At 45.8% G+C, this 18,975-nt stretch overlaps 1 protein-coding gene across 2 annotated transcripts in view; it reads right to left on the bottom strand.

Moving 5' to 3' along the window:
- Positions 1 to 7,467: 7,467 nt before the first annotated feature.
- The window catches only part of NRP2 (neuropilin 2), a 120,648-nt gene continuing 109,140 nt past the window's right edge, over positions 7,468 to 18,975 (bottom strand). For both annotated transcript variants that reach the window (XM_020884326.2, XM_020884327.2), the window contains exons 16-17: positions 13,105 to 13,155; positions 7,468 to 10,793 (exon numbers count right to left, since the gene is read on the bottom strand). In XM_020884326.2, the coding sequence (XP_020739985.2) occupies positions 10,489 to 10,793; positions 13,105 to 13,155 (356 nt within the window). In that variant the 3' untranslated portion in view covers positions 7,468 to 10,488. The remainder of the gene's footprint in view (positions 10,794 to 13,104; positions 13,156 to 18,975) is intronic.

Below are 18,975 nucleotides of genomic sequence, written 5' to 3'. Positions count from 1 at the left end.
TTTCGGATAAACAATAAATACCTTTTCAGTTTAGGTGTATCCCAAGTATTACATAGAGTTTTTCCTTTGAGAGAAAAATGCTTTTAAAGTATTGTGGGAAATTTATATAATGTAAAACTGACTATTTTAACCCTAAGTATAATTCAATGAAATGAGGTACATTTACAATGCTATGCAACCATCAGCACTATCGATTTCCAGATCTTATTCAACGTGCCAAATTCTGTACCCATTAAACCCCCAGCAGCCATTGGTAACCTCTAATGTACTTTCTCTTTGAATTTGCCAATTCTTAGTATCTCACTTTTTTTTTTTTTTTTTTTTAGTATCTCACTTTTTAATGTATTAGGTTGATGCAAAAGTAATTGCAACTTTTGCATTTTGGAAATTTCAGTTTGATACCGGAATACATTCTTAAGTAAATGTGATTATGTTATACATCATTTTAATGCACATTTCTCACTTTATTTATTTTTTTTGCTAATGACATTACTTACTATTTATTTATTTATTTTAGACTATGGAAATGATGTTAGACAAAAAGCAAATTCGATCGATTTTCTTGCTTGAGTTCAAAATGGGTTGTAAAGCAGCAGAGACAACCTGCAACATCAACAAGGAATTTGCCCCAGGAGCTGCTAATGAATGGACAGTGCATTGGTGGTTCAACAGGTTTTGCAAAGGAGATGAGAGCCTTGAAGATGAGCAGCATTGTGGAGCCTTTGAAAGTTGATAATGACCAACTGAGAGCATCATTGAAGCTGATCCTCTTACAACCACGTGAGAGGTTTCTGAAGAACTCAGTGTCAACCATTCTATGGTGGCTTAGCATTTGAAGAAAATTGGAAAGGTGAAATAGTTTGATAAGTGGGTGCCTTGTGAGCTGACTGAAAATTTAAAAATAATTATCATTTTGAAGCATCATCTTCTCTTATTCTATACTTCAACAACAAACCATTTCTCAATCAGATTGTGACACGCGACTAAACGTGGATTTTTATGACAACTGGCAACGACCAGCTCAGTGGCTGGACTGAGAAGACACTCCAAAACACCCACCAAAGCCAAACTTGCACCAAAAAGGGCATGGTCACTAGTGGTCTGCTGCCCATCTGATCCACCACAGCTTTCTGAATCCCGGCAATACCATTACCTCTGAGAAGCATGCTCAGGAAATCAATGAGATGCACCAAAAACTGCAATGCCAGCAGTCAGGATTGGTCAACAGAAAGGGCCCAATTCTTCCCCACCACAACACCTGACCATATGTCGCACGACCAGTGCTTCAGAAGTTGAACGAATTGGGCTGCAAAGTTTTGCCTCACCTGCCACATTCACCTGACCTCTTGCCAACTGACGACCACTTTTTTTTTTTCTTTTGATGACCACTTCTTCAAGCATTTTTTGCCACAGCTTTTGGCAAAGAAAACGTTTCCAAAACCAGGAGAGTGCAGAAAATGCTTGCTGAGAGTGCGTCGAATCCTGAAGTATGAAGTTTTATGCTACAGGAATAAACAAACTTATTTCTCATTGGCAAAAAATGTATTGATTGTAATGCTTCCTCTTTTGATTAATAAAGATGTGTTTGAGCCTAGTTATAATAATTTAAAATTCACAGTCCAAAACTTCAATTACCTTTGCACCAACCTAATATTAGGTGATTTATTACGCAAGTAATTGGTTTATGCAATCATGGGAGCTGCTGGGGCAAGTCTGAAATCTATAGGGCTGATATCATGGAGTGCAGGCTGCTACTCTTGAGCAGTGGGAGGAAGCCACTGTTCTTGGCTTCTCATGTCAGTGTTCCTTTTCTGTCTGGCTTAGTTCATCTTAGCATATTTTCAAAGTTCATCTATGTTGTAGCATGCATCAGAATGTCATTCCGTTTTAAGGCTAAATAATATTCCATTGTATGCACACACTACACTTTCTGTTCATCTGTTGATGGACATCTGAATGGTTTTCACCTTTATGCTACTGTGAACAATGCTGCTATGAACGTTGGTGGGCAAGTATCTGATTCCCTGCTTTCAATTCTTTTGAGTCTATCTATGTACCTGCATGTGAAATTGCTGGATCACATGGTAATTCTATTTTTAACATTTTGAGGAACTGCTGTACTGTTTTCCACAGTGGCTCATGGATATTTTCATTTGTTAAATCTGGTGATCCTCCAACTTTCCTAAGATTACTTTTAATTGGTATGTATTTAACCTAAACTGTCGCATGTAAACAAGTCGTGCCCATCTCCATACTGGAACTTGTGGGCATGATCTCTCAGTTTAGACTCTAGGAAACTTGCTTGCACATTTTCCACTATAGTGAGGCACAGTAGCAATAAGGAAGAACTAAAACATCTATCTTTTAGTCTGTACAAACAGGCAGCCTGATGCCTGTTAGAAAAGGGAGTTTATACAAGTCATTCACTCATTCATTCATTTGACAAGCATTTTTTGATCTTATTATTTGATCTTATTCTTACTGAATCAGGTATGAGTTGGGAGTCCTGATACAAAGGTGAATGAAATGCTTCTCCTTATTCCTCACTTTTGCTCCAAGCCAGATTCCCTTCTGCTTCTGAGTCTTTGCACCTGCAGGCCCTTCTGTCTGACATGCTTTCCCTTCTGCCTTTCTCACTTATCTGATTTCAGCTCCCATCGGTCCTGATACTCAGGGAAAGCTTCCCAAAGCCTGTCACATACTCACAGCTCTTTAAACTTTATAGCTCCCACCTTGATTGTCATGACAGATTCGTGTGGTTATTTGATTTACCTATGGCTCTCTCTTGATTGTAAGCTCCCTGCAGGCAAGGACCATGTCTGTCATGCATGTCATTGTCTCCTGGCACCTAGCAAGGCACATATACTTAGATGTTCAGTTGTGTCTGATTCTTTGTGACCCCATGGACTGTAGCCCATCAGTCTCCTCTGTCCATGGGATTCTCCAGGCAAGAATACTGGAGTGGGTTGCCTCTCCTCCGCCAGGGAATATTCTCAACCCAGGGATCAAATTGAGTCTCCTGAAGTGGCAGGCAGATTCTTTACCACTAGTGCCACCTGCAAAGCCCTAGCAAGGCACATTGTGGGCATTTAATCTATTAATAATACATGTTGATTATATGAATGTATGTATGCATGCATGCTTCCCATAAGAGTTAGTGGGACATAGATAAGTAAGCATGTCAATTTCTATGTAAATAGCTATTAGTGAAGGGCTCTGGGAAGAAGAGCAATTCTGCTGCGAGGAAATTTGGATATGGGCCAGCTCCACAACAGAATCAAGCCCGAAGATGTGCTCCTGGCCTCTCTGCAGGGGGCAGGGAGGGGGGCATCTGCAAAGCTATGTGCTCACTGCTTTGAACATCACAGAGTCAGACAACCGAACAGAGCTACTCCATCAGCTGAGAGGTCAGAGTTCGAGGCTCAAAACTCATTTAACCCAAATGTTCAGCTTATACCTGGAAAACATGAGATATGCCTGACTTTCCCAAGGTCACAGAGCTAGAGGCAGAACTGAGGACCCGGGGTGCTGAACTCTGGGACCAGTGCTCCTTACCTCCTCAGCATGTTCAAGTTCAAGGGGTGAGGGGCACTGGTAGACTGCAAAACCTGCTAAAGTTTTCTTTGAATGGTCACAGGAATTAAAAACAGTTGGCTGGAAATAGAAACATGAATGCTCAAGGAGAGGTGAGATGAGGGGGTGGAGGAGGGAAAAAAAGGTGAAGAAAAAAGGTCGATCCAGAAAGGCCGCCTGCCAGGGCCCTGGAGTCAAGGCTTGGCGATGCGGCAGGGCTGCCAGCGGGTGCTCCAAGAGGCTGCACCTCAATTCCCAGCGGAGGCAGTCAAAGTCTTCGGGATGGAGATTTATTAGCAGACTTGTGCTCCGCAGTAACCTGGCCCTGGATGGCTCTGAGAGGCTAGGCAGCTGTGGAGGCTGCAGCCTGCTCTTCGCAAACAGAGCCTCCTGGCTTTCCAAGGGAGGTTTGTTTGAATTAGGGTAGAGTGGGGACCCACTCCTGACCACAGTTGCCCCGGCCTGCTGAGGGGCCCAGAACAGAGCGCCCCTAAACTACCTGCCCCACTCCCGAGCTTTACTTCTCTGCTGGTGGAGGGCTGTTCTGGGTGCTTCTGTGTGTGTGGGCCAGGCTGGCTCCGGTGGCTTCTCTGCAAAGAGAGGGGCTCTGCCTACCTGGTGGCATCAGACAGAAGGAGGGATGAGGGACCACTCGCCTACAGCCAAGGGTCTCTTTCTCTTGCAGCCCTTGGAAGCCGGCTGTGACACCCGCTTCCAGCACACACAATTGTCCTATGGGGTTTTCTGGCTGGGAAGAGAGAGGATCCAGGTGTCCTTTTCTGGAGAAGCTGCAGAAACAACTTGACCCAAGGCTCCCTCGGAGGTCCCCCGGCCCACCTTCAGGGAGAATAGGGAAGGTGTGTCCTTCCACCAGGAGCTCCTCACAGGGTCACCCGGGAGAGCCAGGTACAAGAGGACTGGCCTCGGGGGTGAGCAACAGGCTTCTGGGAGGTGGGAATCCAGGGACCAGCCAGCCGAACCTCTGCCACAGGCCTTGGGCTTCATCAGACCCTTCCCTTTTGTTGATGGGAACCGGCAGTTAAAGTTACTGGGAAGCTCATGGGGGGAGGGAAGGAAGCGAAGAGGCCCAGCACAGGTAACATTTCCTGTTCTGATCAGCAGCCCTCTCATCGCACACCCTACCCCCAGGGGAAACACTTCCCTAGGAGTTCTGTTTAGTTCGGTCTGCAACTGGATGCTGAAGCCTGTGAGAACTGGAATAGACTCATCTTTCCCAGTCTTCTTTGAGCACCCCCTCCCCCACCCCCATCACCACCACCAACGTTGCAAGGGGCAAAGGAGCCTCGGGCATCCAGATGGATCCTGTTCTCCCTAAGGATGGGCCTGTTCCAACTTCATTTCACTGCCTCCCCTGAGGACACTATAAACATTTCCAGAAGGATGCAGATAAGGAAAAAAAAAAAAAAAAGATCTTATGTAAACACTAGATGGCTAGGGACCAGGAGGTATTAGATGGCTGGGGCTTTAAAAATACCCACAAGCTAGACTAAAGGAAAGCAGAAGTTTACTTTCATTTTAACCTTTGTTATTGCTGCTAGGGTCAGTAAAATGGTAGAAGCAGGCATCTCAAGAGACACATGATATGATGAAGATCGCAAGAGAGGCTGAAAGCGAAGCCGCAGAGCTGTGGCTGGGGTGACCTTACTGGCCGGTGACGGATGGGGATGGGTGCATCTGAGGGCTGCCGTCTCTATAAATTGCTGTTTTTCAGTCGCTCAGTCATGTCTGACTCTTTGCGACCCCATGGACTGCAGCAGGCTTCCCTGCCCTTCACCATCTCCTGGAGTTTGTTCAATCAAACTCACGTCCATTGAGTCGGTGATGCCATCCTACCAATCTATAAATTAAGGAAGGCCAAAGAATAATGCAAGACAGCAACTCCTCACTGCCTAAAGAATCTTATCTGGCTTCCCAGTCTCCATGCCATCCCCACTGCTGATCATGCTTTCACAGCCTTACCTTGTGGGCCTAGGAACACAGGAAGCTGTTTCTAATAGCAGGATCTCTATATGCTGTTCCTTCAATTGGGAAACCTTTCCCTACGTACTTTGCTTAGCTGAGTCGTCCTCGTCTTTGCCGGTTATTATCTAAAATATCTGAAATATCACCTCCTCAGGGAAGCTTCCCTGATCAACCTTTTAGAGGGAGAGGCCCTGATAATTCTTTTTAAAAATAGCTTCTAAGAGATATGTTGTATTATATCAGATTCATTAGGTTCATTATGATAATTTATTGACTATAGGTAAGTTGTATTTAATATAATTCACCAAAATTCTATAACATTGGGACTTCCCCCAATGGCTCAGCAGTTAAAGAATCTGCCTGAAATGCAGGAGACACAGGAGATGTGGGTTTGATCCCTGGGTTGGGAAGATCCCCTGGAGGAGGAAATGGCAACCCACTCCAGTATTCTTGCCTGGAGAATTTCATAGACAGAGGAGCCTGGCGGCCTATAGACCATGGGGTCACAAAGAGTCAGACACAACTGAGCATGTACATGCTGTAACATCTGTGATAAATAGCTGTGCTTTACAAATATGAATTCAAGTGACACAAATATTCTACCTTCAGTATCTGGCAATTCTCTATCAGAGCTATTATGTGTTTATGGCCTTCACCGAATTTACCAAAAGCAATCCTTACTTTATGTGTTTGGCTGTTTGTTTTCCATCCACTTCACTGTGTAAGCTCCAAGAGTTTACAAAATCAGGACATGCTCAAAAACATTTCTTGAATAAACAATTGAACCAAATGTGAACTGAACCCAGGATGGGGGCAAATTCAGTTCGGGTACACATCTTCAAATCTCCCATATATGTGGGGGTGGAGGGGGTAGGCTAAGAAGTTCATAGTAAAGCTTTTCACTCCTCCTCCCCTGGAAGCGGGCATTGCCTAGGAGTGTACTGGGTCTCCTTTAGCTTTCCCTGGCCAAAGTCCAGTTTGTTTTGAATCCAATAACCCACAGGTGAAAAGATCTCTGACCATTTTGTGAAGCCAGGCTACTTTCCCTTTCTCCTAGACCAGAGGTTCTTAAACTCGAAGGTGCATCTGAACCCCTGGTGGGTATGGGTGTGCTCAGTTGCTTAGCCGTGTCCGACTCTTTACGACCCCATGGACTACAGCCTGCCGGGCATCTCTGCCCGCGGGATTCTCCAGGCAAGAATACTGGAGTGGGTTACTATTTCCTCCTCCAGAGGATATTCCTGACCTAGGGATGGAACTCAAGTCTCCTGCATTGTAGGCAGATTCTTTACCACTGAACCACCGGGGAAGCCCATGAACCCCCTGGAGGGCATGTTAAAATGTAAACCTCTAGGTCATCCTCCCAGAGTTTTTGATTCATAGATGTAGGGTGGAGTCTGAAAGTGTACACCTCCGACAAGGTCGCAAGTGAGGCTAATAGTTCTGGTCCAGGGACCACACTTTGAGAAGCACTGTTATAGACCTTGAAATCACCAGAGATATTGACAAGCAAATGTTTCCATAGACAAGAAACAGCAGAGTCAAAAATCACAGGGGACTGGTGATGGCCAGGGAGGAGGAATGTTAGTAGGGCGCACAGTCTCAGAAATCTACCAGGCAGGTCTATGAGCTGAAATGGTCTACTTGGCCACATAACTCATTCCCTGCCCATATAATATTTTCACTTTATAAAAAGCCAGCTAGCCAATCTACTTACTAACGGCACGTAAAGGTGCTCAGAAGCATTATCCCAAGAGAGTGACCAACCATCCTGATTTGGCTGGGATTTCCCAGGACCACAGGACTTTCAGAGCTAAAACCCAGGAACGTCTCAGGCAAACTAGGATGTTTTTGGTCACCCAAGGTGAACCCAAGTCTCTTTGTCTCCAATAAAAAAAATGCAGAAAAATATCTCTGGAATAATGTTTATTTAAATAGTAATCTTAAAAAGGTTTTATACAAATCATATAAACACAGTTTGACATTGTTGTTTATTTTTTACATTGAAGAATCACAGTAAAAGCTCTCAAGTTCCCTTGATCTGGCTCAGCCAGTGGATGGTCAAATACCTTTAACAGCTAACCTTGGAAAAGTTAACCTCCTGTGTGACAGTTTAACTTTTCCCCTTGTTTTCTTGCCATTCATGCTCATTCCTCGGACCCTCATTCCTGTCAACTCCCCATGCCCACCTAAGAGAGGAAGCAGCCCTGTGGTCCTGTTGACCGCCTAGTCCGGGAGAGCGCGGAGGTAATGTGTTATTCAGTACAAGGCATAAAAGGAGATCAATACTGTGAGCTGGGTTTCCCAAGGGGGAGAAGTCAAGGAGATGGGTCGGCCAGCCTACCTGCAGATAGCAACGACAAATGCACCAGGGTGTCCCCGGGCCGGGTTATAATCAGGGTCCTGCTGCCTTTCTGTCTTACAACAGACCAGACTCCAGGGCTGGTGAGGTATCTACATGTAGCTCTGGCTGGCCTGCTCAAGGCCTCAAACCAGCCAACGGTGAATATGGATATAGGACATTAGAGGGATGTAGGCTGAGTTGTACATAACTGAGAGGTGAACTGCGGGTTGGAGACGAGGCTGGTCTTTGGGGAGTTGTAGAACGGCCCACGGGACTTGAGAGGACCAGGGCCCTCGGTGTCAACTTTTCAACTCTCTTCTTCTGCAGGTTAACTCTGGAAACCCTTGGACGTGCTCACTTCCGGAACACTGAGTTACACGGGGAGGTGAAGAGGAAGTGGGCTAATTAAGAACTTCCTTCTGCCACACGCTCAGCTCAGGAGGGCCTGAAGCTAAGGCCTTGGGCTTGACAGCTTCACTTTTCACCTCTAACTACCACTGTGCCAACGAGTGCCAAGATCAGCAGTGACACTCGGGCCTAGGTCAAAGTCACAACACCACCACTGAGTCCCACGTGACCATTCACATACACACACAGAACTCAAAGACTGGCAAAGACACACATAGACAGGAATAAATAGCTGTCGGTATGAACGCTCCCTCTCTTCACATGAAACACTGTGACATTACCACTTGAACTAGCATTTCCATAAGTTAACATTGAAAGGAACCAGCCAGTCCCATTCACCCTTCCCCTTTCACCTGGGTATGAGACAAATGACATCGTGGGTGACCACAGCAGCAAAAAATGGTCTGACAGTTCACCGCTGATTAGCAACAGGCTGGGCACACTGCTGGGGTTTCAAATGTGTTTCCAGCACACAGGCAAGCTGTAGGCGTTACTACAAACTCAAGACTTGGATCCTGACGCGGACAATCTTCTCCTTCACACGGCTTCATGCGATTCCAGATGCCTCCCCTTCTAGAGCAGCTGAGAGTCATCTAGGGCTATGATTACCACTCGGGTGGCAGGCCTTACTCCATCCATAGGATCAGTGGTGTGGGGGAAGCTGGGCATGGAGCCACTGGGTGAGGGAAGAGGAACAGAGGAATGCCTTAACTTGTATGGTATTCACTGATTTCTACATAGAAGGAAAAATACGCTTTTTTCTTCATTTTTTTCAAGGCACTTAATAAAAAAATACATAAATTGGTGTGTGTGTGTGTGTGTGTGTGTGTGTGTGTGTGCGGTGTATGTAAGAACACAGGTCTCTCTGGGGTTGAAGCAGCATTAGCATTTTGGTCCACAGGGTGTGCAGACTTTTGGTTAGAACCAGCTCTCGGGCACTATAGAGCTACTGATGCTTCTGAAAGGTGGAGGTGGCAGCTGTCACCCCAAGGAGAAGTCTGTGTTGACTAGCCCAATAGAGACGGATACATCAGAATGTCTTTTCCAGTCCTCTCAGTCTTTACTATCACGTGATCACAGACGATGGACTTCTTTTTCTCTCTCCTCTGTTCTCTTCCTTTCCCATCAGTTGTCACTAGTGATGTCTCACTGATGGACGAACATACTAATAGCTTATATTTCCCCGGCGCCATCTCAGAGACTGTCAAACAATGCTGTTTCCTGGGGCTCCGAGACCTGATAATGAGCATGTATGCATGGGTATATATGTGTGTGTGCATGCTTGTATGTGTGTGTGCATGTGGTGCATGTGCGTATGCTTTAGAAGAAAATGGACGAAGGAGAAGAGAAAGCAAAACCACCACCAGAGGCCCCACAAAGTAGCCTCACAGCCAGAAGTTCTGGGTCTGGACTGAATGAATGGCTCCTATTCACAAAGCACGTTAAGGCTTGTCCGCTTCTAACATGGAGGCGCTTCTACGGATTTTGACGTGTGAAGTTTCCTTTCTGGTTTGTTTTAAATCGCATATAAGAAAGAGCTGTTCATGCTGACCCTAAAATGGCAATTTTCCCCTGGATAAAAAAAGTTAAAGGCAACAACATCCTACTGAAATGCTAGGACTGGAAACGGCAGCTTGTCAAGTTGGCTGGCAGAAGCTATACCACAGAAATCCCGGAAGTCATGAGACGATCTGAGGGTGGGATAAACTGGACGGCTTTTTTGGGGAGTTTATTTTCTAAAGATGGAGAGTCTGAAAAGACCCTTTGCTTTCCAAGTGTTGATTAGGAAGAAAAAGCAGAGACTACTGATCACCACTCTGCTCTGTTCTGGAAAAGTCATTCTCTTCTGCCTCTTTGAGTTGCTCACAGACCAAAGAAATAAAACAGAATTAGTAACAAACTCACAAACAAAATAGAACTGTGACCACCAAAGAGATGAGCGCCCATCCTTGTCCCAGCAAATGATTCAGCCACGTGGTCTCAGGTGGGTCCCAACCCCCTGAAAGACTGCATTTCCCCGCCTCCCTTGACTCGCCTGTCTGTTCTGTCCACACCTTCAGTATCCTGGATCGGTTGGATCGAGATTATGGCATTCAGTTTCCAAAGGGAAAAAAAAATGGTAATTTTCACTAGCCCCTCTTGCTGGAATGAAACGTCAGGTGCGATTTGGGTGCAATCTGTCAGGCCTCTGAGCAGCACTTCTGGTGGTTCATCTTGACCTTGTGCTTGAGGCCGTCGTAGAGCTCGAAGTTGTAGTTCTCCAGCGTGGTGCAGCTGCGGGAGCTCAGGCCGGAGTAGGAGCAGGTGCAATAGAGCAGGAGCCCCGCACACGTGGCCCCTAGGAGGACGCCCAGCGAGCTCATGGCGATGATGGTGATGAGAATGGGGTCTAGGGTGTAAAGCCAGCTCTTCTCTTTGTCAGCCAGAGGGGCCCCAGACCCGGAGGTCGGGGAAGAAGAGTTGCTCCAGTCCACCTCGTAGTCATCTAGGACGTAAAGAACACGAGAGACTGCAGACACTGTTTCTTTGAGAAATAACTGAGGCTCCCCCCAGCCCAATTCAGAGGTTTTTCAGAACCTGAGGCTAAGCTGTTCGACTCTGGAACTACACTGAAAGTGAGAGTCGCTCAGTAGTGTCTGACTCTTTGTTACCCCATGGACTATACAGTCCACGGTATTCTCCAGGCCAGAATACTGGAGTGGGTAGCCTTTCCCTTCTCCAGGGGATCTTCCCAACCCAGGGATCAAACCCAGGTCTCTTGCATTGCAGGCGGATCCTTTACCAGCTGAGCCACAAGGGAAGTCCTGCTTGGCTTCAAAACCCAGCCCCATCTTGTCCTAGCTGCATAACCTTGGGCAAGTTATTTAGTTTCTCTTTGCCTCAGTTCATTCATCTGTGAAATGGTACTACTACTAACCTCACTGGGTTGTTAGGAGGTTTGAATGAATTAACATTTGCACCAGCACAAAGTAAGTATGGTCTAAGTATCTGATACTTAAACAGTTTGAGTCATATTAAGTGAGCTTAGATTTTCACAGGGTGCCTTTAGAGCTCTTGGAATGGCCTTCTGTTCTGTACCCACTTCTTCCTTTGTCTCCTTATCCCTTACTTCTAGCTGTTTCATGTTAAATCAAAGAACAGGCTGAGACTATTTTAACATGATGAGTTTCCGAATTTGGCATTCCAGGTCATCCAAGCAGTAGATTTTTTTTTTTTGGATCCATCAGGCCTCATGACCTAAACTTTATCTTACTGCTATGTGTTATCCCAGATTCAGATGTTGAATTCTGACCCCTAGTACCTCACAATGTGACCTTACTTTGAAGATAGGTCTTTACTGAGGTAATCAAGTTAATATGAGGTCCTTAGGGTGGGCCTAATCTAGGATGACCAGTGTCCTTGTAAAAAGGGGAAATCTGGAGGCAGATACAGGTGGGAGAATGCCATGGAAACATGGAGATGGCCATTTACAAGCCAAGGAAAAAGGTTCGGTCCACATCCTTCCCTCACGGGCCACAGAAGAAGACAGCCCTGTTGGTACCATGGATCATGGACTTCTAGAACAGTGAGAAAATAAATTTCTGTTGTTTAATCCACCCAGTTTGCAGTATTTTGTCATGGCCACTGAAGCAAACTAATACATTTCTATAATGTGATCAAGGCATGACCACATCTTTGGCAAATTTTGTGGGATTTCCTAATAATCCCACAAAGAAGGCAGGGTGATACTATAATTTGAAAACAATAGATGAGGAACTGAGGCTTTGAAAAATTAAGTGATTAGGTAACTCACTCAAGTGCCCAGAGTTAGCAAAGAGTTAAACCAGGACTAGAAGTCAGGCTTTCTGCATCCTCATATTTTACTCTTTCTACCCCATCTAGGGCTTCTGCTGCTTGATCCATCACAGCCTTTCTGTGAAGGCCAGTTGTGCAGCTTTGCCCATAAAAGGAACGTTAGACCAGGCTTTGTAGGGGGAGTCTGCATTCAGTTAACAAGGTGCTGTTTGGGTTAGTCACTCTGTTTCTATAACTACACTTGAAGTGTTTGATTAAGGTCAGGTTAAAAAAAGCAGCTCTATAAACTGCTCTTCTTAAAGGCATCAATCTTGGTCTAAAGCTGCTCTTTGAGGCGAACCTTAGTGATCTCTCTTGGAGATCAACTCTGGCTCTCAGAGACGCCTAGAGAGACCTGTGCTCCTCTGAGTGGAGGAAAGATATTACATCTGGGTGTTTGCTCAGCGGCCTTCCAGTCAGGACTCCTGCTTCAGCCTCATGGAATATGTGTATTTGAAGTAGGAAAACAGAGCTTGGGATAAGTATGAAAAATGAGATAGGTAGTGTGGATGAGACCTAAATCCTGCAACAAGCCCCACCTTGGTTCCTGAAAGCCATGGAATCAGAAATCTTAGCAGGCCTGAAAGTTCACACTGACAGTTATCCACTAATCCCTTTTTGGAAGTAGGTCAACGGGTTCAAGCAGTGACATGTATAGAGGAGCCTGGCTTCACTTCTAAAGGGTTTATTCAGATTTAAATTTCATCAGTGTCAAAAGTTGCCCAATGTAGGGGACCTATTTCAGATTAGGCAGAGGAAACTCAATAAACTTTCTAACTCTCTACATTTGACTTTGACAGAGAAACTGATGGCTTCTTCATTTCTCTCTGGGTTCTTGTCACATATTTCCGGCTGATAGTTCTGAATTCTGGCCCTCCCATACCCTGGGCATTATTTTTGTTGATGGCTTTATAGCCAAACTTGACTTTCATGATTATCTTCTAAATCATAGCAACACTTACCATCAACTTCATCCTCGTAGCCCTCTCTCCCATGTATTTCTGGGATGTCCACTATAACAAGAAAGAAAATTTAAGAAATCAGTCATAACAGGTTCGAGTGGCTAAAAGGCAGAGATGCCACCTTGCTGATAATGATTCCCCAGCATGTGGGAAGCGAAAGAATTGCATCTGCTTCTAGATCATTCAGTATGTACATTACTGGATCTGTCCCCCTTCAAATGATTTGACTTTACTTTCAACAACAACCAGAAGAACAGAAACAATGAGAAAGGCTTCAAGTGCCCAGGAGATGCTAGCTTGTATCTTTATAACCTGTTGTTTACAACCAGTGTAGGTCTGAGTTTTATCTAAGGCAGCTTCAGTGGTCTCTCATGTCCATTACCAGTTGCATGACTGTGATGTTCATCTGGTGTAACAGACCGCCCCTCCTCATATGGATGCATCTAAGTGGACACAAGGTACCAGAGTCTTTCTCCTCTGGATTGCAATAAATGGAATTTAAGTAAGCCACATTTCATCATGATATGTTTTAGTGTATTTATAGAACTAGAACTGGAAAGAATGTTGTAACGCCTGTCCACCCCCACATATCCCTGCTAATACTTTTCTCTTTCCTTCCCAGTCTATTTTGCCCATTGGCTTTCTTCACAGTTTAGAATAGATCAAACACAGGCACCCAAGCTGACTCGCCCAGGCTTGAATAGAGCTAAGTTAATTTACTCCGAATTTTCTCCAGTATTATCACTGTCTATCTTTTTCTTTTTTTATGATAATTTTTTGGGGGAAGGAGGGTGGCTAATACAGGTCTCTATTCACTTTGCTGTCCATCTTATAGAAATCAGAGCCAATGGAAATTACCTGTCTGAGATGGTAAAATATTAAAAAAAGAGAATCGCATATGTGGTGAAGAACAGGGTCGTGTCATTTCTTCCTGTCTTATGAGTTAATGATGCCTGTCCCGGCTGTCAGGTCAAAGTGGCACCGCTGAGTGTATGTGGCCCTTCAGAAATTTCATTCAACTCAAAGTCAGGTGAGCTACCCTGATGTCAGCACTATAAATTTACATCCAAAAAAGTCAAGACTGAACGCAAACTCAAGCTTCCAAAGAGCTAAACTAGCAAACAAGAGGAACAAAAGGACTTCAGACCAGCCTGAGCTTCTCCCTCATCTGCACAAAATCTCGGGGAAGATCTACTTGATCATGACCTGAACTGAGGACCGATCCATCACTGCCATGCTTGACATTCAGTCTTTCCCTGTAGGCAGTGGTTTTCATCCTGTTAGAAGTCTTCCTCACTCCTGGCCAAAGTGTTAAAGCACAGTCTCATTCTCTTCGTCACTAGTGAGGGATGCAGAAAACAAAATGCCAAGACCCCACTGGAAAGGATGAATGCCATGTGGCACCGATCCTCCATAAATCCAGTCTGTTCCTGGCATGTTTATAGCACAGCAACTAGTACCTGTAGGCCCTGCCAACTTCCGCACCTCAGTGCCCATCCCTACATTATTCTCCAGGCCTCTATATGCAGGCTGTGCCCTTGGAATGAAGATGTAAACGTGAATCAACAAGAGGCAGGTGGTGTCTGTCATAGGGATCAAATCAGGCTCGTGGAAATCAACGCAGGGTTTTTTTTTTAAACCTTAAGAGAAAAACAAACATGGAAGAAAACCATCACATTTCTACCAATTAATCATTTTTATGAGATGCTTATACGTCTTAACACCTTCATGGTTAAAAGAAGCAGAACAACTGGATAAGAAAGAATATGTGGATCAACCCAGGATGAAAACTGCGGGGTTCCTGCCAGTGACTTTTGGGCCAAATCCTGTTCTTGCTTTTAGGGATTCCATCTCTGCCAAGGATGTGACAAAGTTTTGGAGGCTAGAGTGCCATCTTGCTCCATCTCACACCCTCAGGGAAGAATTCTTAACACACTATTGATCACCAGCTGGAAAGGAGTGGATGTGGCATTGATCTTGGAGGAAAAAGGGTAAGAGGATGGTAAATGACTATGAGAACATTTTGTCCCAGGAGATCACAGCCACTTGTCTCTGTGGGCAGAGGACTGGATGAGATGACCCTCCCCCACAAGAATAGGTCCATTTTTAAGGTTCTATGAAATTGATTACCCAGATGTGGCTGAGATTTCTGCACCTGGAGGATCAAAGGCTACTTCAGGTGAAGAACACTTTAGACGCTTGACTTGGCTTTTGCATAATCACTGCTCCCAGGAGTTTGGGTGAGTGGGAAGGGGTCAAAAAAAGGATAAGTTAATCAACATTTTCAAAAGCGCATCTGTTCATGAAGCCTTAAAGAAAGAATGACACACTGGGGAAAATCCCAATAAAGGGAACATTTGTACAAAAAGCCATTTACTTTGATAGCAATTTTCTCTAGTCCCCTTGCTAATATTCTTGATATCTGTGTTTGGTTAAGAGCTTTCTTTTTCAGAAGCCTCTTTGCTCTTCATGGGCCACTTTCCTTTTCTGTTGAGGCCAAGAGAGAAACTTCAGCCTGTTTCCTCGGAATGCTGGCAGGATGTGTGGATGTCCACTGGGTCCCTGTAGTTCTAGTAAGGAAAAGGCAAGGACGGGTTGGAGGGAGAAGGGGTGAGCCAGGAGCTCAAGGCAGAGGCTGGAAGCAGCACCTTCCTAGGAAGGGGACAGGACAGCCAGCGCATGGAGGCCTGGCTGGGGAGAGAGGCAGGGCAGGGACCTGGAACTAAACTTCTTAAATGAGGAAAAACTTGGAGAGGATACTCCAGGACTCTTTTAGGAGGCGTGTGTGTTTGTGAGTGGGTTGATGCAGAGTGCAGTGAGCCCCACCTTTAAGAGAACACAGATCAGGAATGCATCTTACCACCCACACAACTTCCACTTTCAACCTTTGTGCTTACATGACCCTGCTTCCTTCCGGGCCCCTGTGTGGATTCAAGCTCAGGTCAGTCTGACTCCAAAATCTGAATTCAGACTCTCAGTACTGTACTGGGGCCAAAGAAGACCCTCCTCCCTCAACTCCTCCACATGTGTATGCAAGGTCTCTGGCTATGGGCAGAACAATGCATTTCACCTATATCCTCCTGTGTGTGTGTGTGGGTGCTCCGTCACATTCGACTCTCTGTAGCCCTCCAGGCTCCTCTGTCCATGGAGTTCTCCAGGCAAGAACACTGGAGTGGGTTGCCATTTCCTCCTCCAGGGGATCTTCCCTACCCAGGGGTCAAACCCACGTCTCTTGCACTGGCAGACGTCTTCTTTATCACTGCACCACCTGGGAAGACCATTCCAATTGAGAAGACAGTCTGCCTTGTCTTCATCCCAGCGGGCTGGATACACAGTGTCTGGCTGTTTGCCTGCATTGCTGGCTCACCACTTTGATGGGAACTCACCAAGACGTCTCATGAATGTGAGGATGCGGTGATCTGAAATTTGGGGCTTCACGTTTTCCACGATAGACGTTATCCAGAGAGGGAGGCTGGCTTTCACTGTTCTTCACAGAGCAGTGTTCACTTAACGACTAACAGCCAACCAGCCAGTTCTCATTAAGAGGATCGACTGCGCCAGGGAACCATACAGAGGAGATTGGGAAATGAAGATGTATGGGACCTGGTGTCTACAACCAAGGCCCTTCAGTGTGATTGGGAAGCGAGGACTCACCTGTGCTAAAATAGCACAGAAGAAAGGGGGCTGTTGTGGAGGGACCTCAAAGTGCTGACGGAGTTGGGGGCAGGGACGGCAAGTGAGGGTGGGCCACTGCTGGGAAAAATGTGGGAGGATGAGGTAGCGGCTTTGGAACGGAGGCCGCTGCCAGGGTTGGGAGGGGACGGGGAGTGCAGCTCCTTTCCCTGTTTGATGGGTAGGGACGGTCTCAAACATGGCACCTGAGCCTCTAAGCTCGTACACTGATCTCTTGGTTTGGGGCATGAATTCATTTTTTTTAGATCCACTGAAGAATTCGAAGAGATTGCCTTGCCTGGTCGCAGATCTCCTCCTTATATTCCCCTACACCAGAGTCACTGGTCTGCTCTGCAGACCAGCAGAGCAAGAGGAAGAAGAACTCATGAGTGCCTGGAAGGTAGTTTCACAGAATTTTGAGAAACTAAGTGATTAGAGTATCCACTACTTAGAAAACAAACAAAAAACCCAATTCAGGAAAACCTGGTCATTTTCATATTGACATTGCATCTCAGGCCAAATGGTCCCCTTGTTTCCCTTAGCATTGCTGAGAGGTGGGTTAGGTACCCAGTGAAGAGTGATCCAAGGTCTTACCTGTCTCCTATTATCCTGATTTTCCAGAGCAAAAGACCCCATAGTGGCTAGTTACCAAGACGTCCTCTGGACTGTTCAGGAACCACCACCCACCCCCGCCCCCCCCACCCAGGAAGAGTGGAATATTTTCCAGCATCCTTGTCAGTAAATCGCAAAGGTATGGCACAAAAGAGGAAGAGCCATACCGGTCACGAACAGAGCCTCCTGTAGAGAGATGTGTATCTCCCAGAGGGGTTTGGAACACTGCCTGGCAGTGTAAGACCACACATGCCAGGCAGGGGAAATACCCCAGACACTCTGGCCTGCAAGTGGAAAATTCCCCCTGAGTGTGGTGTAGGTCTCAAACAAGAATGCTCTCTCTCATTTAGCTTTTCCTTCCCACCCTTCCTCTCTCCTTACACACACACAGACACATACACAAACACACACACACACCATAGACACACACATGCACACACACACATTTTTGCTCTCTCCCTCATCTTTTTCTTTCCCTTCCTAAATTAGGATCCTTTGGGGTTAGAATGCTTTTCTGCAGTTACAGAAAAATCTGACCTTCCCTTTCACTACATCTCTCATATGCTGTGGTCACTGCAAGTGTATTTTCATTGACATTGTTCTGTTCAGTTTTTACATAAAAAAAAAAAAAAAAAAGAGTTTCATAAGATCACTAACAGAGTGAGGAGTCTGCCCCAAACCACTGGCTGCTTTTGGATAAATGATTGAAGACCATCCATCCCTGGGTCACTTGCACACCGATCAGGACACCAACATGTACTGGCTTTTCTCTGAAGAGCCTCTTCCAGGCCAGCTCCAAGTAGCGGTTTGAGAGGCATGGTGGAAACTGATGACAGACTGGCCACCCAGAACATGCAGTGGACCCACTCAAGACTGCACCTGGAGGGGAGCACTTCGGGATATGGAGGAGCACTGGGCTGGGAGCACTGCCCTGGGAGCAGACTGCCTGCTCATCAGAGTTCCACCACTCCGCTCAGGTGTGGGGGCTAGGACGAGCCTTTAAGCACCCTGAGTCTCAGCTTGTTCCTCTGTACGGTAAACACTGATGTTCTCTCCTGCCCGAAAACCACAGGAAGACAATGAGAAAGCTACAACAGTCCTTCTGTTGAGGGCTGCCTGAAAAGGCTGGTTTTAGATAAGGCTACAGAAAAGAGCTCACCACCCCAGTCTTTACCCCAGGTCTGTCATCTTCTGGGTGCCTCCCACCTGAAGTCATCCATCTTAAGTTCTGCAGGGAAGGAGAAGACCACACAAAGGACAGGCGGGGGGGAAGCCATGAGGTCCCATGTTTTCAATACTTCTCATTTGGCTTAGAACTCAATCCTGCTAACTGGCAACTGAAGAACTGACAGATTGGGTAAATGGTATCCCAAATTTAAAGACTCCAACTTAGCTAAGGTGGGGCTGATAAAGACTGGTGAGAAGCCACTTAAACCACATGTCCACTCAACCCATCAAACTGCAATCAGCTTTTAAAGCAAGGATCAAAGACATGCTTACACAGGAAATCATTGAAATCACTCATTTTCACAGGTACCAAGTGTCATCACTTCTATTCAAAGAGGAAGAAATTGAGGAAGGAGAGTA

Source organism: Odocoileus virginianus, chromosome 30, assembly GCF_023699985.2.
Source record: "Odocoileus virginianus isolate 20LAN1187 ecotype Illinois chromosome 30, Ovbor_1.2, whole genome shotgun sequence".
Classification (NCBI taxonomy): domain Eukaryota; kingdom Metazoa; phylum Chordata; class Mammalia; order Artiodactyla; family Cervidae; genus Odocoileus; species Odocoileus virginianus.
The sequence above is the reverse complement of the archived record's forward strand: the minus strand, read 5'-3'. Positions and strand labels throughout refer to the sequence as shown.